At 42.3% G+C, this 23,006-nt stretch overlaps 1 protein-coding gene across 6 annotated transcripts in view; it reads left to right on the top strand.

The window, feature by feature from the left end:
• Positions 1–23,006, top strand: part of fbxo11a (F-box protein 11a) — a 33,590-nt gene that overhangs the window by 6,474 nt on the left and 4,110 nt on the right. For 2 of the 6 annotated variants that reach the window (XR_016489486.1, XM_036956149.2), the window contains exons 2-14: positions 12,368–12,498; positions 13,020–13,101; positions 13,416–13,557; positions 15,290–15,419; positions 18,685–18,768; positions 19,025–19,157; positions 19,427–19,533; positions 19,829–19,940; positions 20,277–20,383; positions 20,501–20,638; positions 21,807–22,024; positions 22,196–22,376; positions 22,832–22,954. Coding sequence is in view for 4 of the 6 variants with exons in the window: in XM_036956149.2 (XP_036812044.1) it covers positions 12,368–12,498; positions 13,020–13,101; positions 13,416–13,557; positions 15,290–15,419; positions 18,685–18,768; positions 19,025–19,157; positions 19,427–19,533; positions 19,829–19,940; positions 20,277–20,383; positions 20,501–20,638; positions 21,807–22,024; positions 22,196–22,376; positions 22,832–22,954 (1,688 nt within the window). In the remaining 2 variants the exon portion in view is untranslated. Of the gene's footprint in view, positions 1–12,190; positions 12,499–13,019; positions 13,102–13,412; positions 13,558–15,289; positions 15,420–18,684; positions 18,769–19,024; positions 19,158–19,426; positions 19,534–19,828; positions 19,941–20,276; positions 20,384–20,500; positions 20,639–21,806; positions 22,025–22,195; positions 22,377–22,831; positions 22,955–23,006 lie in introns of all 6 variants that reach the window. The other 4 variants (XR_005037977.2, XM_036956148.2, XM_090212958.1 and 1 more) reach the window with 3 other exon arrangements.

The raw sequence follows: 23,006 nt of genomic DNA, 5'->3' as shown, positions 1-23,006 counted from the left end.
ACAATTCCTGACATTTAATCCTAGTAAAAATTCCCTGTTTTAGGTCAGTTAGGATCACCACTTTTTATTTTAAGAATGTAAAATGTCAGAATAATACTAGAGAGAATTATTTATGTCAGGTTGTATTTCTTTGTGATGGCCACTCCAATACCTTGACTTCATTGTCCTTTTTTTTGTCCCATTTTGCCACAACTTTGAAGTATGCTTGGGGTCATTGTCCATTTGGAAGACCATTTGCATCCAAGCTTTAACTTTCTGACTGTCTTGAGATGTTACTTTAATATATCCACATAATCTTCCTACCTCATGATTCCATCTATTTTATGAAGTGCACCAGTCCCTCTTGCAGCAAAGCACCCCCACAACATGATGCTGCCACCCCCGTGCTTCACAGTTGGGATGATAATCTTCGGCTTGCAAGCACCCCCCTTCTTCCTCCAAACATAACTATGGTAATTATGGCCAAACAGTTCTATTTTTGTTTCATCGGACATTTCTCCAAAAAGTACAATCTTTGTCCCCATGTGCAGTTGCAAACCGTAGTCTGGCTTTTTTATGGCGGTTTTGGAGCAGTGGCTTCTTCCTTGCTGAGCGGCCTTTCAGGTTATGTCGATATAGGACTCGTTTTACTGTGGATATAGATACTTTTGTAGCTGTTTCCTCCAGCATCTACACAAGGTCCTTTGCTGTTGTTCTGGGATTGATTTGCACTTTTCGCACCAAGTACGTTCATCTCTAGGAGACAGAACATGTTTCCTTCCTGAGCGGTATGACGGCTGCGTGGTCCCATGGTGTTTATACTTGCGTACTATTGTTTTTACAGATGAACTTGGTACCTTCAGGCATTTGGAAATTGCTCCCAAGGATGAACCAGACTGGTAGAGGTGTACAATTTTTCTTCTGAGGTATTGGCTGATTTCTTGTGATTTTTCCCATGATGTCAAGCAAAGAGGCACCGAGTTTGACAGTAGACCTTGAAATACATCCACAGGTACACCTCGAATTGACTCCAATGATGTCAATTAGCCTATCAGAAGCGTCCAAAGCCATGACATCATTTTCTGAAATTTCCCAAGCTGTTTAAAGGCACAGTCAATTTAGTGTATGTAAACTTCTGACCCACTGGAATTGTGACACAGTGAAATAATCTGTCTAAACAATTGTTGGAAAAATTACTTGTCATGGACAAAGTAGATGTCCTAACTGACTTGCCAAAAATACATTTGTGGAGTGGTTGAAAAATGAGTTTTAATGACTCCCGCCTAAGTGTATGTAAACTTCCGACTTCAACTGTATGAGGCATGTCTTACCTTGCTTCAAAGTAGCCTATTAGATCTCCTCTTTTTTTCCATTTCTAATGGATATTTTCATCACTGTTACATGAAACTGCGGTGCCCTTTTGACAACAGTGTTTTCCAGCTAATTGCATTATGGAATGAACATACCCACGTATCCTTCTGCCTTGTGCGCTTATAATGTTGATAAACTAGTATTTCTTCACATTATAAGCCAAACATTCTGATATGTTGCATCAGACTCATTGCTTTTTAATGTTTTTTTTTATTTTTATGTAGCCTAGGCCTCGTTGTTGTATGCATTTGGGCTCTGTCTTCGCACAACTGTCCTAGAGTCATAATCTAAATGTGATTTCTGTCATTCTGAGCACCGTGGGTGGACACCCTAATCAGGTTATGCACCCAGTGTATGTGCGTCCTACAGATTTCTCAAATGTCCGGTAAATTAAAATGTTTCCGGTGAAATGTCCAGTGCCACATATTCCTAACTAGTTTATGAATTTGTTAGTGCACTGCATTGTAATATTTATCTTATGTCATGCTGTCAAGGAACCTGAGACAGAGATTGAATAACACAGTGGGAAATGACTACAGCTAAAAGGAGAGGATAGCCAATGCTATAACAAAAGTCAAATAGATTCGAGAGGAGACTGAGAATTGGTGAGTGGGCTTGGTCCCTTCTGATAATTCTATGACCTGTGAGCAGCATACACCACCATCCATGTGTCACTGCGTCACTAGTAGTGATGCACCAATATGCCATTTTTGGCCGATACTGATATTTTATATTTTCCTTGCCAAAGAAAAAAATGATACTGATAACCGATATTTTATATTTTAGCAGCCTTTTAACCTCTTGAACCTCTGGGGGCAGTATTTCATTTTTGGATGAAAAACGTTCCCGTTTTAAACAAGATATTTTGTCACGAAAAGATGCTCGACTATGCATATAATTGACAGCTTTGGAAAGAAAACACTCTGACGTTTCCAAAACTGCAGAGATATTGTCTGTGAGTGCCACAGAACTAATGCTACAGGCGAAACCAAGATGACATTTCATACAGGAAGTGAGCCAGATTTCGAATGCGCTGTGTTCCAATGTCTCCTTATATGGCTGTGAATGCGCAAGGCATGAGCCTACACTTTCTGTCGTTTCCCCAAGGTGTTTGCAGCATTGTGACGTATTGGTAGGCATATCATTGGAAAATTGAGCATAAGAGACTACATTTACCAGGTGTCCGCTCGGTGTCCTCCGTCGAAACTATTGCGTAATCTCCAGGTGCGTGCATTTTTCCATTTTGAACACAGGAGAAACCAAACTGCCACGAGTGATTTATCATCGAATAGATATGTGAAAAACACCTTGAGGATTGATTCTAAACAACGTTTGCCATGTTTCTGTCGATATTATGGAGTTCATTTGGAAAAAAGTTTGCCGTTGTAATGACTGAATTTTCGGGGGGTTTTCTTAGCCAAACGTGAACAAAATGGAGCGATTTCTCCTACACAAATAATATTTTTGGAAAAACTGAACATTTGCTATCTAACTGAGAGTCTCCTCATTGAAAACATTTGAAGTTCTTCAAAGGTAAATTATTTTATTTGAATGCTTTTCTTGTTTTTGTGAAAATGTTGCCTGCTGAATGCTAGGCTTAATGCTATGCTAGCTATCAATACTCTTACACAAATGCTTGTGTAGCTATGGTTGAAAAGCTGAGAGGACAGTGTTGTTAACAAAAGGCTAAGCTTGTGAGCCAATATATTTATTTAATTTCATTTGCGATTTTCATGAATAGTTAACGTTGCGTTATGCTAATGAGCTTGAGGCTATAATTACGCTCCCGGATACGGGATACAGGTTAAGCATTCTAGTACAGTTAAATAGTTAAAACACACACATGGACTCAGCGGTCTAAGGCACTGCATCCCAGTGCAAGAGGCATCACTACAGTCCCTGGTTCGAATCCAGGCTGTATCACATCTGGCCGTGATTGGGAGTCCTATACTGCGGCTCACAGTTGACCCAGCGTCGCCCAGCCGTCGTTGTAAATAAGAATTTGTTCTTAACCGACTTGCCTACTAAATAAAGGTTACACACACACACACCACACTGACCAAAAAGTTATTTTGTTGGCATTTACGTGTGTCCCCATTACCAGTAAAACATAATCAAAACCTATTTATTTTACTTACTTGCTGTTTCGTTGAGTCGTTTTATTCTCAACCGGGATTTCTATGGACCGGCATTTGGGTCTTTGCGTGTCAAAAAAGATATACGCCGAATAGCACTATTTGACAAATAAGCTTGTTGACCCATCGGGTCATAAAAAAAAAGCTAGCTAGCTCATGGATGCAAACAATGTTCTTCCCCAAAAACATAGCAAAATGACATCTGTTTCAGTAGCTATATAGTTACCTAGCTATATAGTTAGCTAGTTGTCTTCTAAAATAACCCTAATTTACAAGACTGTTGTTATTTGATTAATGGTGGTCGGACCCATCTATGTGAAGCTAGCCACAATAGTGGACTTTGCGGTTAGCCTTCAAAATAAAAGTAAGTCATTGACAGTGATGCAAATGAATACAAATTGTGGAATTATGCCATAATTGAATGGATCATGCTAAACGAGGTTGCAATGTTATTGTATAAAATCAACAAAAGACAATAATTTGACAATTTGTTGAAATCACACTGGATGTATTATATTTTAGAATTGCATTGGGGGCATACTTATTCCATTGTACAGCCTTACCCCATGTCATTGATCCACAATCCATAGGTATCAGTCTACTCAGTGACACCCAGAAAACATTAGCGTCATAGCTCTTATTGCGGGACTCTGAAACAACTGTGAATTGAGACACATTTGTCAACCTATGTGTATTGAACACCTGAGGAAAAACAATACTCCGTGAATGTTTTGGAGTCTAACTCTGAGGAATATCTTGGGTATTGAGTAGACTGATACCCAATTTCATTGATCCCCAATCGTTAGGTAAAGCTGTACAGTGAAAAATGAATGTCAATACACACAATAAGCTGACTGGGGAGGTGTTTTCACACAGTCACAGTCCCGCAATAAGAGCTACAACGCTAATATGTGCGTAAATTCTTCAGTTGTGTTCTGTAGGTGTCACTGAGTAGGCTGATACACCATTTCATTGCTTCACATTCCAAGCTTGTTTAACTTCTTATGGCTGAGATCCCGTTACCGGGAGCGATATAACAACAACCAGTGATAGTACATGGCGCCATATTCAAAAGAACAGAAATCTCATAATTAAAATTCCTTAAACATACATGTATCTTATATCGTTTTCAAGGTAGTCTTGTTGTTAATCCCACCACAGTGTCCGATTTCAAATAGGATTTACGGGGAAAGCACCACAAACGATTGTTAGGTAACCAACAACTCACTAAAATACACAGCCAATTTTACCAGCCAAAGAGATAGAGAGAGAGAAAAGGCACATATAGAGATAAAATGAATCACTAACCTTTGATAATCTTCATCAGATGACACTCATAGGACTTCATGTTACACAGTACATGCATGTTTTGTTTGATAACTCAGATTTTCTGATATAAATATGAACTTTTACATTGGCGTATTAGATTCACTAGTTCCAAAAACATCCAGTGATTTTGCATAGCCACATCATTCAACAGAAATACTCATCATAAATGTAGATGATAATACAAGTTATACACATGGAATTATAGATATACAGTGGGGGAAAAAGTATTTAGTCAGCCACCAATTGTGCAAGTTCTCCCACTTAAAAAGATGAGAGGCCTGTAATTTTCATCATAGGTACACTTCAACTATAACAGACAGAATGATGGGGAAAAATCCAGAAAATCACATTGTAGGATTTTTTAATGAATTTATTTGCTAATTATGTTGGGAAAATAAGTATTTGGTCAATAACAAAATCAATACTTGTTATATACCCTTTCTTGGCAATGACAGAGGTCAAATGTTTTCTGTAAGTCTTCACAAGGTTTTCACACACTGTTGCTGGTATTTTGGCCCATTCCTCCATGCAGATCTCCTCTAGAGCAGTGATGTTTTGGGGCTGTTGCTGAGCAACACAGACTTTCAACTCCCTCCAAAGATTTTCTATGGGGTTGAGATCTGGAGACTGGCTAGGTCACTCCAGGACCTTGAAATGCTTCTTACGAAGCCACTCCTTCGTTGCCCGGGCGGTGTGTTTGGGATCATTGTCATCCTGAAAGACCCAGCCACGTTTCATCTTCAATGCCCTTGCTGATGGAAGGAGGTTTTCACTCAAAATCTCATGATACATGGCCCCATTCATTCTTTCCTTTAATTGTTTTCAGGCTGGTTGTATTGGTGATAGCTTGGTACCAAGCTTAAGCTAGCTAGCTACTTGCGGTCGGACAAATAATGCTTTATTACCAATGCGGTATTGTAAACACATCTTTCGTGGCTGGTGTCTGCAGACTTTTTTTGTACAGCTTTGACAGTGCTACTGATAGTAGTGGTGGCGCTTGGCTTGCACTTGCAAATTCAGAACACACAACTTTCTATAATAGAACTGTGTTATTTAACACATCAAATATTGTTATTTGACGTGTATCTTTTTTGATAATATCAGCCAATTCCGATATGTTCACCGATATTGTGCATCACTAGTCATGCTAGCCGGTTTCTCTTGGTTCTGTAACCTCCTCCGTTCAGCACAGCTGTTGATATTAGGTGCTTTCCATGACAAAGCGGGGTTTTGTAAACTGCTGCTTCTATTTTCTGCTCGGCATCACACATTCTGTGCTTCAGTTGCACTTCTCCACTTGGATGAGAATTCACCAACGGGCATTCTATCAGCAGACATTTCTCTGGCTGATGTGTAGCTACTTTTCTCGGCTTAGCCAGCCTACTTTTCTCTGGTAAAATACCAGATTAACTTTAGACAAAACATTAGGGAACGTAGCTGGCTACATTCGTTCTATGATAAACATTAGACATAGGATGGCCGTGTGTCGTTTTTGCGGGAAAAAAACACCTTGCTTTTTCATTGTACGCTCATTTACTTGTGTGGCTGCTAGCCAAATAGCCTTGCACTTCTGTGGTCTTCTGATGAATATGTTACGCTCATTTATTTTCTGTGAAGGAAAACTATAGTTGCATGTCCCTAATCACTCCATTGAAGCAAAAAACACAGCTGACTTTCAATATAAAACACAGCCCGGTCGATACACAGCTGACTTTCAATATAACACGCAGCCCTGTCGATACACAGCTGACTTTCAATATAACACGCAGCCCTGTCGATACACAGCTGACTTTCAATATAACACGCAGCCCTGTCGATACACAGCTGACTTTCAATATAAAACGCAGCCCTGTCGATACACAGCTGACTTTCAATATAACACGCAGCCCTGTCGATACACAGCTGACTTTCAATATAACACGCAGCCCTGTCGATACACAGCTGGATTCACCTGCTCCCGCTTTCTCCTATTGTGCTCTTTACAAACACATGCCGTGAACTACGGTAAGCTTCATAATGTGACTGGTGAAATTAAGAACGTGTTTTTAATTATCTCCTAACGTATTGCACAAGTTAACTGCAGGTATTCACTTAAGTAGCTTCAAATATGAACATTTATTGAAAAACTTCTAAGAAATAGTTTCAACAGTATAGAAAAACCATTGTGTGGTGGAAAAAGTACTCAATTCTCATACTTAAGTAAAAGTAAAGATGCCTTAATAGAAAATGACAAGTAAAAGTGAGTCACCCAGTAAAATAATACTTCAGTAAAAGTCTAAAAGTATTTGGTTTTAAATATACTTAAGTATCAAAAGTAAATGTACTAATAATTTTAAAATGCCTTCTATTAAGCAAACCAGACAGCACAATGTTCTTGTTTTTATTTATTTACAGATAGCCAGGGTCACACTCCAACGCTCAGACATAATTTAAAAACAAAGCATTTGTGTTTAGTGAGTCCACCAGATAAGAGGCAGTAGGGATGACCAGGGATGGAGAGGGCAGGTAGCTTAGTGGTTAGAGCATTGGGCCAGTAGCCGATCAAATCTGCGAGCTGACACGGTAAAAATCTGTCGTTCTGCCCCTGAGCAAGGCAGTTAACCCACTGTTCCCCGGGCGCCGTTGGACCATTTTCACAGATTGAGCTGTTTCTAATCTTTGCTAGGCTGTAATAAAGGCTTGACATAAGCATTCAAAATGTAACAAGTACTTTTTGGTGTAGGTAAAATGTATGGAGTAAAAAGTACATCATTTTCTTTAGGTGCTTTCCATGACAGGAATGTAGTGAAGTAAAAGTAAAGTACAGATACCCCAAAAAATTACTTCGGTAGTACTTTAAAGTACTTTTACATAAGAACTTTACACCACTGTATATGGTGTGTATATACTAGGGCCGGGCAATATGACCAAAATATCCTATTTTTAAATTGACGTTATTTTATGTTTTTGAAAAATAAAAGTTCTAAATTTGCTTTGAATAGTGCGTGGCCCTAGGGTAGCAACAATTAGGGCTGTCCCGACAAAAAAAAAAAAATCTTAGTTGACCGAGAGTCGTCCTGTTCTTTTGACCAATCAATTGGTTGAAATATTTAAACACATTTTTTTCATATAGATATACACCCTATGTGTTTGAATAAAATCAACTACATATGTACTTTTATTTATTATTTGACCTTTGATTTAACTAAGCAAGTCAATTAAGAACAAATTCTTATTTTCAATGACAGCCTAGGAACAGTGGGTTATCTGCCTTGTCAGCTCGGGGATTTGATCTAGCAACTTTTCAGTTACTGGCCCAACACTCTAACCACTAGGCTACCTGCTGCCCCACTGACCTTGTCTAATGCTTTAAGCACACTGTTTGATTAGATAATAAAGACACACAAATTACTCAAAGAGCCTGATGGTCACACTGTTTAAAGAACAAATGACAGCGTGTGACTGGTGCACGTTGTCTCTATCTCCTCCCTACTGCAGCGAAAAGGCACCACAGCAAGTGTTTATTGCGCTGTCCGTGCTGAAGCCTCTACATCATTTCAGCCATTTGGTTACTTACTTGTTTGACTGAAAAGTTCTGTTACTGAAATCCCTAATTTGTTTAGGAAAAACATTCACTATTCGCTCAACCCTAGCTCTCTTTACGTGAAACATGTAAGCATCGCATGCATGTGAACAATATGGCCTGAGCTATAGCCTATCATAATCACCTCAATAAATTGGTTATAACAAACTCCGAACACAGTAACACATGACAGCAAAATGGATGCGGCGCATGTGAAAAAGAAACTTGTAACGGGTGAATGTTTACTGGTTGCCCAGGAGGGAAAAAGGAAGTCAGATCTGTAGAAGATATTTGACTTAGTTGTGGAAACTACTGGAAATCCAGATAAACGAGAGTATAGGATCACGCATCCCGAGAGTATTGTGCCCGAACGAACAGTTGCTGTTAGATTACAATTTTTTAAAACAGTGTAAACAACACTAAATAAGTGTATCAGACAGTCTGTTTTAACATAATTTTTAATATTATTTTATTAATATCAACCTTTTATTACAGCGGTATAACAACGGTTGCATGCATTCGTGAATTGCGGTTGATTTATTGTTTAGGCTAATTATTCAAAGCTCCATTTTTGTTTAATTTTTAAACTACAATCCTGGATTGCATTTCAAAGCATGATTGTCTTGTGTGATGGAATGAATGATTGATTGATATTGTAGCCTATATATTGAAATATAGGCCCAAGTAAGTTACGGAATTAAGACTAAACAGGACGCGCTCTTAGGCCGACAGCTCGATGATGGTTACACAAGGCTGCTATACTAAGCCTGCTGATAACAACATTACATTATTATAATGAGGATTGTAATAATAACAATAAGAAGAGGGTAGGAGCGAGAGCTGTGTGCAGATGTTAGATTAGTTATTTTTCTGCCTGTTTTGAACAGTGTAAACAACACTGAATAAATGTTAAGTAATACCAGTCTGTTCTAATGTAAAAAATGTGTCAAGCCTTTATTACAGCCTAGCAAAGATTAGAAACAGCTCAATCTGTGAAATTGCTTTATCTGACATTTGCTGTTGCATGAGGCTTGGTGCTCATGGAATCAGTAGGCTATTAAACAAACACTTAAACAAGCAACAGAAGCAGGATCTGTCTTATTTATGTAGATATACAGTGGGGCAAAAAAGTATTTAGTCAGCCACCAATTGCAAGTTCTCCCACTTAAAAAGATGAGAGAGGCCTGTAATTTTCATCATAGGTACACTTCAACTATGACAGCCAAAAACTTTTTAAAATCCAGAAAATCACATTGTAGGATTTTTAATGAATTTATTTGCAAATTATGGTGGAAAATAAGTATTTGGTCAATAACAAAAGTTTATCTCAATACTTTGTGATATACCCTTTGTTAGCAATGACAGAGGTCAAACGTTTTCTGTAAGTCTTCACAAGGTTTTCACACACTGTTGCTGGTATTTTGGCCCATTCCTCCATGCAGATCTCCTCTAGAGCAGTGATGTTTTGGGGCTGTTGCTGGGCAACACGGACTTTCAACTCCCTCCAAAGATTTTCTATGGGGTTGAGATCTGGAGACTGGCTAGGCCACTCCAGGACCTTGAAATGCTTCTTACGAAGCCACTCCTTCGTTGCCCGGGCGGTGTGTTTGGGATCCTTGTCATGCTGAAAGAACCAGCCACGTTTCATCTTCAATGCCCTTGCTGATGAAAGGAGGTTTTCACTCAAAATCTCACTATACATGTCCCCATTCATTCTTTCCTTTACACGGATCAGTCGTCCTGGTCCCTTTGCAGAAAAACAGCCCCAAAGCATGATGTTTCCACCCCCATGCTTCACAGTAGGTATGGTGTTCTTTGGATGCAACTCAGCATTCTTTGTCCTCCAAACACAACGAGTTGTGTTTTTACCAAAAAGTTATATTTTGGTTTCATCTGACCATATGACATTCTCCCAATCTTCTTCTGGATCATCCAAATACTTTCTAGCAAACTTCAGACGGGCCTGGACATGTACTGGCTTAAGCAGAGGGACACGTCTGTCACTGCAGGATTTGAGTCCCTGGCGGCGTAGTGTGTTACTGATGGTAGGCTTTGTTACTTTGGTCCCAGCTCTCTGCAGGTCATTCACTAGGTCCCCCCGTGTGGTTCTGGGATTTTTGCTCACCGTTCTTGTGATCATTTTGACCCCACGGGGTGAGATCTTGCGTGGAGCCCCAGATCGAGGGAGATTATCAGTGGTCTTGTATGTCTTCCATTTCCTAATAATTGCTCCCACAGTTGATTTCTTCAAACCAATCTGCTTAACTGCTTAATTTTGTTTCTGGTGTCCTTTGACAGCTCTTTGGTCTTGGCCATAGTGGAGTTTGGAGTGTGACTATTTGAGGTTGTGGACAGGTGTCTTTTATACTGATAACAAGTTCAAAAAGGTGCCATTAATACAGGTAACGAGTGGAGGACAGAGGAGCCTCTTAAAGAAGAAGTTACAGGTCTGTGAGAGCCAGAAATCCTGCTTGTTTGTAGGTGACCAAATATTTTCCACCATAATTTGCAAATAAATTCATTAAAAATCCTACAATGTGATTTTCTGGATTCTTTTGTCTCATTTTGTCTGTCATAGTTGAAGTGTACCTATGATGAAAATTACAGGCCTCTCTCATATTTTTAAGTGGGAGAACTTGCACAATTGGTGGCTGACTAAATACTTTTTTGCCCCACTGTATAGGGATGATTTATAAAGCCAGGCACATTTAAGTTGGGTTATTGATTATAGACCTAATTAAGTTGATTTCTTCTCTCCTCACTTTTCTTAGACAATTAGGTTAATGCAAGGGCTGTTTACTCATCTCTGCTGCTGCTGCCTCCACCGCATTGTTCTCAATCTCAATATGCTGTTTAACTTTTCTATTATGCACATAGCAACATAGGGAAAGGCGCAAATTCTACGGTGCTCTGAAGATTGTTTCAGAACTGCGGACAGCGACTGTATCCAATGTGGGAGAGTGCATTTGTTATAAAATAATATTTGATTTATTAGTGATGCACCATCATTTTTTTAAATATAATATAACCATATACAATTTCAGTATCACGTCTTAGTGGTGGACTGTGCCATCCACATGGCCTCTGCAATGGATTAGTCCACTCAGTCAGGCGCAAGTCAGATAGGTGTCTTGTGCACCATAAAAAAAATGAATACAAATAATTGCGACTGGTCGACTAAATGGGGCCAACCCTACATCACACATATTCTAAGTGATTTCAATGGGTCTTTCTCCATTCTGATAGTTTTTGGTTGAATTAAATAGTATAAAACAATTTTAATTTGAGCTCATTTCCACACTGCCACATAGGGCTACACGATATGGGCAAACAGTCTAGGCATTATTTTCTACCAAACTTTGCAATTGCGATTGACTTGTGATTTTGAGCAAAACACTTTGGTGAACTGTTGGAATCATGGAAATAGAATGATTATTCTAAATCTATAGTTCTTTGAATACAGTGTTTGACATGACAACAAATTTAAAATGCCAGGGAGCAGTTATTGTGACAGGGTAGGAAGCAGTGTTTCCTAGGGGACCTTGGACTACATGAAATGTTTTCTCTTAGCTACTTCATGTAGCTAACGTTCATTCTTCACGTATTCCTCTTTTATTTAGAGGATACTGACCGGAATGAAGGCGAATACTCTGCTGTCAGTCAGCGATCTGAGAGGCATGCCGACTTCTAAAACTGTACTGTGAAAGATTTTAGCGCTGTGCAGAGGAACTGTAGCTCACTACGGTGCAGCCGTAACATTTCTACTAGTCGTAGCTTAAGCTAAGAGGGTTTTGACTGTCTTCCTCTCGTCCAGATGAGGACGTCCCTGCAGATATGGCTGTTTTGACTGTGTCCTCTCTTCCTCTTGTCCAGATGAGGACGTCCCTGCAGATATGGCTGTTTTGACTGTGTCCTCTCTTCCTCTCGTCCAGATGAGGACGTCCCTGCAGATATGGTTGTTTTGACTGTGTCCTCTCTTCCTCTCGTCCAGATGAGGACGTCCCTGCAGATATGGTTGCAGAAGAATCAGGTCCAGGAGCTCAGAATAGTCCGTACCAACTTCGAAGAAAGTCTCTACTACCCAAGAGAACAGCAGCGTGTCCAGCAAAGACTAACATGGAGGTGAGTCATTAGAATGGAATGTGTCCCAAATGGCTGCCTATATAGTGCACTATATAGACATGTGTTATGTAAAACAAACATGATGCCTCTGACATGTAGAATAATGACTAATTTTAGCTCTACTCATGACATTTCTATCTGTTTGCCTGCTGAACATGGATCTGCCATAATGAATCAGCTCACTTAACTCGGGCTGTTGAGTGCCACTGGTTATAAAGACATATTGCAGACATTATAACCTAGACTGTTGAGCAATATCAGTGGGAAATGCATTCCACCCACAAAGGTGTCTTTAGCATGTCATCCTTTCACCCACGGGCTGAATTTGATAATTCATCTTTTGTCTCTGCATAATTGATTAGTATTTCACTAGCGGTAGTGATTAATTGAAGAATTTGATTTATTAAAAACAATGCTGAAATATTGATACAGTCGTTTTAAGCAGATGACCACTGTCTGTTCTATCAAAACGTGTCAAAGCTATCAAGGCTTATAACCATCTTTTTATTTTTAATGCTCAGGGTGCTTCCACTTCAGCCACAGAAGACTTTGGCCATCGGGCAAAACGTGCCCGAGTGTCAGGAAAGTCTCAAGATTTACCAGGTAAAATAATACTTTGATCTTTAACTTTTTGTTGAATTTTGATTTATTAGAATCATTGTCCTGTCACTTCTCACCTCTGGCTAATCTTATAAAAAACTTTAAAAGACCACAATGACATACACAATAGAGTAAAACCAACGACAAAGGTTTTGGAGAGTTGTTGAAGATGTTGGTTAACGTGTTATGAGAATTGGAGGTTAAAAATGACCCTGCTCTGTGTTGGACATTCTTTCTGTCCCGCTCCTGTTATTACTTTGGACGTGTGAAAACCTCCATTAATAAAGTGTCCATCTCGTTGCTTTCACCACTAGCAGCGCCTGCGGAGCACTACCTCGAGGAGAAGCTGCCAGACGAGGTGGTTCTGAAGATCTTCTCCTACCTGCTGGAGCAGGACCTGTGTCGCGCAGCATGTGTCTGCAAACGCTTCAGTGAACTGGCCAATGACCCCATCCTCTGGTGAGTGGCTGGTTCAGCTGTCCCTGTGTCTCTGTCTGGTTGCCTGTCTGTTTCAAATTCAATTGTATTTGTCACATGCACAGAATACAACCGGTGTAGACCTTAGCATGAAATGCTTACTTACAAGCCCTTAACCAACTTTGCAGTTCAAGAAATAGTTAAGACAATATTTACTAAATAAACAAACAAATTTCATAAAAAGAAACACAAAATAACAATGAGGCTGTTACAGGGGGTACCGGTACCGAGTCAATGTGTGGGGGGTACAGGTTAGTTGAGAGAATTTTGTACATGTAAGTAGGGATAAAATGACTATGCATAGATAATAAACAGCGAGTAGCAGCAGTGTAAAAACGGGCGGGGGGGGGGGGGGTTCAATGTAAATAGTCCGGGTGGCCATCTGATTAATTGTTCACCAGTCTTATGGCTTGGGGGTAAAAGCTGTTAATGATCCTTTTGGATTTAGACTTGGCGCTCCGGTACCGCTTGCCGTGCGGTAGCAGAGAGAACAATCTATGACTTGGGTGACTGGAGTCTCTGGCAATTTTTTGGGCCTTCCTCTGACACCGCCTAGTATATAGGTCCTGCATGGCAGAACGCTTGGCCCCAGTGATGTACTGGTCCATACACACTACCCTCTGTAGAGCCTTATGGTCAGATGCTGAACAGTTGCCATACCAGGCGGTGATGCAACCATTCGGGAATCTCTCAATGGTGCCTCTGTAGAACTTTTTGAGGATCTGGGGACCCATGCCAAATCTCTTCAGTGTCCTGAGGGGGAAAATGTGTTGTCGTGCCCTCTTCACGACTGTCTTGGTGAGTTTGGACTATGGTAGTTTGGTGGTGATGTGGACACCAATGAACTTGAAACTCTCAACCCACTTCACTTCAGCCCTGTCATGTTAATGTGGGCCTGTTCGGCCCTCCTTTTCCTGTAGTCCACGATCAGCTCCATTGTCTTGCTCACATTGAGGGAGAGGTGGTTGTCCTGGCACCACACTGCCAGGTCTCTGACCTCCTCCCTATAGGCGGTCTCATCGTTGTCGGTGATCAGGCCTACCACTGTTGTGTCGTCAGCAAACCTAATGATGGTGTTGGAGTTATGCTTGGCCACGCAGTCATGGGTGAACAGGGAGTACAGGAGGGGACTGAGCATGCATCCCTAGGGGCCCCTGTGTTGTGGGTCAGCGTGGCAGATGTGTCGTTGCCTACCCTTACCACCTGAGGGCAGCCCGTCAGGAAGTCCAGGATCCAGTTGCAGAGGGAGGTGTTTAGTCCCAGGGTCCTTAGCTTAGTAATGCACTTTGTGGGCGCTATGGTGTTGAATGCTGAGCTGTAGTCAATGAATAGCATTCTCACATAGGTGTTATTTTTGTCCAGATGGGAAAGGGCAGTGTGGATTGAGATTATGCCATCTGTGGATCTGTTGGAGCGGTATGCGATTTGTAGTGGATCTAAGGTTTCCGGGATGATGGTGTTGAAGTGAGCCAAGACCAGCCTGGTTTGACTGGTTGTGTGTGTCTGGATGGTGAGACACACTGCCATTCGTTCTGACTGGATGGATGGATGGTGAGACCATAGCAATAGAATGGACATCCCCATTCAAGTCCCTCCCGCACCACTCAGTTAATCAGCAGTTTCAGCAAGCCGATGCACAAAATCTAATCTAGATCACATAGTGAAGTAACCCTGTCTGATGGTGTCTGTCTGTGTGCCTTGCTTTGCTTCACAGGAAGAGGCTGTACATGGATGTGTTTGAGTACACGCGTCCCATGATGCACCCTGAGGCGGGGAAGTTCTTCCAGATTAACCCAGAGGAGTACGAGCAGCCCAACCCATGGAAAGAGAGCTTTCAGCAGCTGGTAGGACTATGACCTCTATACCCCAACTGTCCTAATTGTTACTCACCTCTGTCCTCTATACTCTCACTGTTACCTCTGATCTCAGGACAGTGATTGTTTACAAACAGTTACCTCTGACCTCTACCTTCACTGTTACTCAACCATATACAGTCCATTCAGAAAGTATTCAGACCCCAGGTCTGTAGCCATGAAGTGCTTTGAAAGGCTGGTCATGGCTCACATCAACACCATTATCCCAAAAACTCTAGACCCACTCCAATTTGGATACCACCCCAACAGATGATGCAATTTCTATTGCACTCCACACTGCCTTTTCCCACCTAGACAAAAGGAACATCTACGTGAGAATGCTATTCATTGACAACAGCTCAACATTCAAAACCATAGTGCCCTCAAAGCTCATCACTAAGCTAAGGACCCTGGAACTAAACACCTCCCTCTGCAACTGGATCCTGGACTTCCTGACGGGCCGCCCCCAGGTGGTAAGGGTAGGTAACAACACATCTGCCACGCTGATTCTCAACACGGGCCCCGCAGGGGTGCGTGCTCCGTCCCCTCCTGTACTATCTGTTCACCCATGACTGCCTGGCCAAACACGACTCCAACACCATCATTAAGTTTGCCGACGCCAAAACGGTGGTAGGCCTGATCACCGACAGCGATGAGACAGCCTATAGGGAGGAGGTCAAAGACCTGGCAGTGTGGTGCCAGGATAACAACTACAGAAAAAGAGGAGCGAGCACGCCCCCATTGTCATCTACGGGGTTGTAGTGGAGCAGGTTGAGAGCTTCAAGTTCCTTGGTGTCCACATCACCAACATACTGTCATGTTCCAAACACACCAAGACAGTTGTGAAGAGGGCACGACAAACCTATTCCCCCGCAGGAGAGTGAAAAGATTTGGGTCCTCAGATCCTCAAAACGTTCTATAGCTGCACCACCAGCATTCTGACTGGTTGCATCACCGCCTGGTATGGCAACTGCTCTGCCTCCGACCGCAAGGCACTACAGAGGGTAGTGTGTACGGCCCAGTACATCACTGGGGCCAAGGTTCCTGCCATCCAGGACTTCTATACCAGGCTGTGTCACAAAAATTGCCAAAGACTCAAGCCACCCTAGTCATAGACTGCTCTCTGCTACTTCACGGCAAGCAGTACCGGAGGGCCAAGTGTAGGTCCAAAAGGCTTCTTAACAGCATCTACCCCCAAGCCGTAAGACTGCTGAACACTTAATCAAATGGCTATCCGGACTATTTGCATTGTCCCCATCCCCATTTTTACTCTGTTACTCTGCTACTCTGTTTATTATCCATGCATAGTCACTTTACCTCTACCTACATATTACCTGGACTAACCGGTGCCCCCTCCGCACATTGACTCTGTACCGGTACCCCCTGTATATCGCCTCGCTACTGTTATTTTATTGTTGCTCCTTAATTATTTTTTATTTTATCTATTTATTTTTTACTTCAGTAAATACTTTCTTAACTAACAATAGAGTTAACACTTTTTTTCTTAAGGGCTTGTAAGTAGACATTTCACTGTTGTATTTGGCGCATGTGACAAATACAAATTGATTTGTTAAAGCCTTATTCTAAAATTTTTATTTTTTAAATGTTTTTATCCTCATCAATTTACACAGAATACCCCATAATGACAAAGCAAAATTTGCAAATGTATTCAAATTAAAAACTGAAATATCACATTTTACTCAGTACTTTGTTGAAGCACCTTTGGCAGTGATTACAGCCTTGAGTCTTCTTGGGTATGATGCTACAAGCTTGGCACAACTGTATTTGGGGAGTTTCTCCCATTCTTCTCTGGAGATCCTCTTAAGCTCTGTCAGGTTGGATGGGGAGCGTTGCTGCACAGCTATTTTCAGGTCTCTCCAGAGATGTTCAAGTCCAGGCTCTGGCTGGGCCAATCAAGGACATTCAGAGACTTGTCCCAAAGCCACACCTGCGTTGTCTTGGCTGTGTGCTTAAGGTCGTTGTCCTGTTGGAAGGGGAACCTTCACCCCAGTCTGAGGTCCGGAGAGCTCTGGAGCAGGTTTTCATCAAGGATCTCTCTGTACTGACTAGTCTCCAAGTCCCTGCCGCTGAAAAACATCCCCACAGCATGATGCTACCACCACCATGCTTCACCGTAGGGATGGTGCCAGGTTTCCTCCAGACATTACGCTTGGCATTCAGCCCAAAGAGTTCAATCTTGGTTTTATCAGACCAGAAAATCTTGTTTCTCATGGCCTTGGAGTCCTTTAGGTGACTTTTGGCAAACTCCAAGCGAGCTGTCATGTGCCTTTTACTGAGGAGTGGCTTCCGTCAGGTCATTACCTTAAAAGGCCTGATTGGTGGAGTGCTGCAGAGATGGTTGTCCTTCTGGAAGGTTGTTCTTCTGGAAGGTTCTCCCATCTCCACAGAGGAACTCTGAAGCTCTGACAGAGTGGCCATCGGGCTCTTGGTCACCTCCCTGACCAAGGCCCTTCTCCGATTGCTCAGTTTGGCCGGGCGGATAGCTCTAGGAAGACTCTTGGTGGTTCCTAACTTATTCCATTTCAGAATGATGGGAGGCCACTGTGTTCTTGTGGACCTTCAATGTTGCAGAAATATTTTGGTACCCTTCCCCAGATCTGTACCTCCACACAATCCTGTCTCAGAACTCTATGGAAAATTCCTTCAACCTCATGGCTTGGTTTTTGCTCTGACATGCACTGTCAACTGTGGGAGTTTATATAGACAGGTGTGTGCCTTTCCAAATCATGTCCAATCAATTGAATTTACCACAGGTGGTCTCCAATCAAGTTGTAGAAACATCTCAAGGATGCTCAATGGAAACAGGATGCACCTGAGCTCAATTTCGAGTCTCACAGGAAAGGGTCTGAATACTTATGAAAATAAGGTATTTCGGGGGGGGGGGGGGTTGTAGTACATTTGCAAAAAAATCTTGTCATTTTGTAGTATTGTGTGTAGATTGAGGGAAATTGTGTATTTAATCCATTTTAGAATAAGGCTGTAACAAATGTGAAAAAGGTGAAGGGGTCTAAATACTTTCTGAATGCATTGTAGATACTGCTGCGGCTAAAACGTACTGTCAATGGTTTGTACAGATGTATGCATGCAAGAACAGAGCCCCAGTAATTCTATGGCGCAAGTAGTCCCAGTGGAGTCTAATATCACTTGAGGTTGCTGTGATTCTAGAAGGAATCTCACCATAAGTATTACTGTGTAATAATAGCAATGGCTAGATTCATTATTTTTCTGCTTTCAGTATAAAGGAGCACATGTGAAGACGGGCTTCGCAGAACACTTCTACAGTAATCCTGCCAGATACAAAGGAAGAGAGAACATGCTTGTAAGAGTTGTTTGTTTGTTTCAGAGAGTTTAAGGACCTGTTTCCTTGACACAGATTGAGCCTAGTCCTGTACTAAAATGCACACTGATTGAAGAATGTCAATTTATATTGGCCTAACTTTTTAGTTTAGGCTTCTTAATCTGGGAAACTGGCCCAGAGAGTTCTGTTTGTTTTAAGGTTGTTATTGAGTGATTTGTCATCATGTGTTCACTGTGACTTGGCTTTAACACACTTCTCTGTTCTGCCTCTTCCTCAGTACTATGACACCATAGAGGATGCACTGGGGGGTGTTCAGGAGGCCCACTTTGACGGCCTCATATTCGTCCACTCAGGGGTCTACACTGACGAGTGGATCTACATAGAGTCACCCATCACAATGATCGGAGCTGGCACGTATTCATTATTGAGTTGCCCTACTGTCTGTTCGTTGTCTATCTGTACCAGTGGTTCCCAACCTTTTTGGGTTACTGTACCACCAAATACATTTTGCTCTGCTTGTAGGCCTGTGGTCTCAGGAGTCTTCTCAAGTACCCCCACTGAGTTATACCACTTGACCTGTTAACTAGGTTAATTGATTGTCATTGCTGGACACCTTTTAGCTCGATGTTGTCTTCCCAACCTCGCCCTTTTAATCCTAACGACGTTCATTTGTCAACAGCACCCGGTAAAGTAGCGGACAAAGTGATCATTGAGAACACCAGAGACTCCACGTTTGTCTTCATGGAGGGCTCAGAGGACGCGTACGTTGGCTACATGACCATCAAGGTGAGCTATTATGTAATATGGCTCTAGCCTAGCTGCCTGACTGTATGCAGGAACTCTGTACATTAGTGGTCCACATGTCATTATAAATACAGCTGGTCTGAAACAAAGGGCAGTCTTGACATATCAGTTGTGGTTGTTAGTCATATGTTATGAACATGACTCATATCTTAGTAATATAATATATGCCATTTAGCAGAAGCTTTTATGGACTTTTAGCCTGTCGTTTGTCATGTCTTAGTAATATCTTAGTCATGTAATTAGCTTGTCTAACTCCCGTATGTTTGTGGTCCTTTAGTTTAATCCTGACGATAAGTCTGCCCAGCACCACAACGCCCACCACTGTCTGGAGATTACAGTCAACTGCAGCCCCAGCATTGACCACTGTATCATACGCAGCACTTGCACAGGTACCTTACAACACAATGTCTCCCCAGACCTACATGCCTTTCATAAAACATAGTATTACCCTCTGACCTACTTAGTGCAGTCCAATTATGGGGAATTGATTGGGTTATTTATAGGGCCTTTTCATTTTGGATTGCATTTTGACTCCCAAATGCATAATAATTATCATAGCACATAGGCTTCTACTCTTTAAAATAATACTGGAGCTATGCTAGCTATTTTCAGTGTCTTCAACACATTCAATTGAGACAGTTGGTATCTGTCTGAGAAGTCTAACTTAGTCGATTCACGTGGCTCTAGCATGCTGACCTTGCTGGCTCTGCACCTGTTTATTTCAGTGGGCTCAGCGGTCTGTGTGAGCGGCCAGGGAGCTTGTCCCACCATTAAACACTGCAACATCAGCGACTGTGAGAACGTGGGGCTTTACATTACCGACCATGCACAGGTAGGTAATGCAAACACACACACACATACACACACACCTCTCTTTCCTTATGGCACTTGATAACTCAAATAATCCCATTTCCAAGATTCTGCTGTGAAACTGACACTCTGTTTCCAGGGTATCTATGAGGACAACGAGATCTCCAACAACGCTCTGGCTGGGATCTGGGTGAAAAACCATGGCAACCCCATCATCAGACGGAACCACATCCACCATGGCAGAGACGTGGGCGTCTTCACTTTCGACCACGGCATGGTGAGATGACACTCCATATTGGTCTGGCTACCACCGAGATGACACTCCATATTGGTCTGGTCTCTATTGGTCTGGTCTGGCTACCACTGAGATGACACGTCATATTGGTCTGGTTTCTGTTGGTCTGATCTGGCTACCACTGAGATGACACACCATATTGGTCTGGTCTCTGTTGGTCTGGTCTGGCTACCACCGAGATGACACACCATATTGGTCTGGTCTCTATTGGTCTGGTCTGGCTACCACCGAGATGACACTCCATATTGGTCTGGTCTCTATTGGTCTGATCTGGCTACCACCGAGATGACACTCCATATTGGTCTGGTCTCTTGGTCTGATCTGGCTACCACCGAGATGACACACCATATTGGTCTGGTCTCTATTGGTCTGGTCTGGCTACCACCGAGATGACACACCATATTGGTCTGGTCTCTATTGGTCTGGTCTGGCTACCACTGAGATGACACTCCATATTGGTCTGGTCTCTATTGGTCTGGTCTGGCTACCACCGAGATGACACGCCATATTGGTCTGGTCTCTATTGGTCTGGTCTGGCTACCACTGAGATGACACTCCATATTGGTCCATTGTGGCCAGCTCATTGTCTACTGTAGTGACTTAACCTTAAGGCGCCATCTCAATTCATCTTACCATCTCTTGCATCCTCTCACCTATTGCTAGAGAAAATCCAAGGTCTCTCCCCTCTGACCTTCTTCTCCAATGTGTTTTGAGAAGGAGAGCATGCGAGGTAACAAGGAAAGAAGAATTGAGGAAAACCTTAGTGTACTGTAGAACCTCAGTCTGCAGCCGTTTCTTCTTCAAGAGAAGCGTTGGCTTGCAGTTTAATCCATGTGTAGGTTTTAGAGACGCACCACTGATTTTAGTTACATAAGCCTTAATCCACAGCTTTTCCCTTTTAAAAACATGTAAATGTGTTCCTACTCACACGGTAGCTTAGTTACATAAGATATCGGATTGAGGTAATTTTCTCAAGAGGAAAGAACCGTTTAGCACCTTGCTCTTCTGAAACGTATTAGAGAAGGTCCAAGGTTCCTCCTCACTGACCATCTTCTCCAATGCTTTTGGAAAAGGAGGCAAGGAGAGAGAATTGAGAAAGAGCCTTGGCATTCTAATTATTTTGACTGACTGTGACTGTCACCCCCTGCAGGGCTATTTTGAGAGCTGCAACATCCACAGGAACCGCATAGCTGGCTTCGAGGTGAAGGCGTACGCCAACCCCACGGTGGTGCGCTGTGAGATCCACCACGGACAGACGGGAGGGATCTACGTGCACGAGAAGGGCCGAGGACAGTTCATCGAGAACAAGATCTATGCAAACAACTTTGCTGGAGTGTGGATCACCTCCAATAGTGATCCTACAATAAGGTCAGTGGGGTTTTAAAGTCAAACACTTTCTATCGCCCTCTCCTCCCTTCTCTTTCCCACTTTTTATATCACTTGCGCTGTTGTCTGTTATACAACCGATATTCATTTATATTGATTCTGATGTGTAAATGGATACTCTGATTAAATTTTTCCACGTTGTGTCAATCACAGGGGCAACGCAATCTTCAACGGTAACCAGGGTGGAGTTTACATATTCGGTGATGGGCGAGGCCTCATCGAGGGGAACGACATCTACGGTAACGCCTTGGCAGGGATCCAGATCAGGACAAACAGCTGCCCCATCGTACGACACAACAAGATCCACGACGGACAGCATGGGGGCATCTATGTGGTAAGTAGGGCTTTCTTATAACTTTTTAAAAATGTGTATTTAAAGAAAACGTGTAGTCAAATACGTAGCAAATACTTATGAGACTTTTAGCTGTGGTTTATTTGCAATCCTTTAGCATCTTTAACTACTAGCCCACCTTATTAGTGTCTGAAAATAAAATGCTCTAAAACGCTAGGCAGGTAGCCAAGCGGCTAAGAGCGTTGGGTCAGACACCGAAGGTTGCTGGTTTTAATCCCCAGCCGACTAGGTGAAAAATCGGCCCATGTGCCCTTGAGCAAGGTACTTACACCTAATTGCTCCTGTAAGTCGCTCTGGATAAGAGTGTCTGTCTGCTAAATGACGACAATGTAAATTGATACAGAGCCATCTTGTAGTCAGTGGACTCTGAAAGACGGGGCAGTTCTCTTTGGATAAGGGTATTAGTAATGTAATGAATCTGTGTGTCTCCCCTGTAGCATGAAAAGGGACAGGGGGTGATAGAGGAGAACGAGGTGTACAGCAACACGCTGGCAGGAGTCTGGGTGACTACAGGAAGCACACCTGTCCTCAGGAGGAACCGGATACACAGTGGGAAACAGGTACGGAGATGGAGAGAGACCCGTCTGTCTGTTCAGATGGCTCTATGGGCTA

This window comes from Oncorhynchus mykiss, chromosome 20 (assembly GCF_057628025.1).
Source record: "Oncorhynchus mykiss isolate SJ-2025 chromosome 20, ASM5762802v1, whole genome shotgun sequence".
NCBI lineage: Eukaryota > Metazoa > Chordata > Actinopteri > Salmoniformes > Salmonidae > Oncorhynchus > Oncorhynchus mykiss.
Note: the sequence above shows the minus strand (reverse complement) of the source record. Positions and strands in the feature narration are given on the sequence as shown.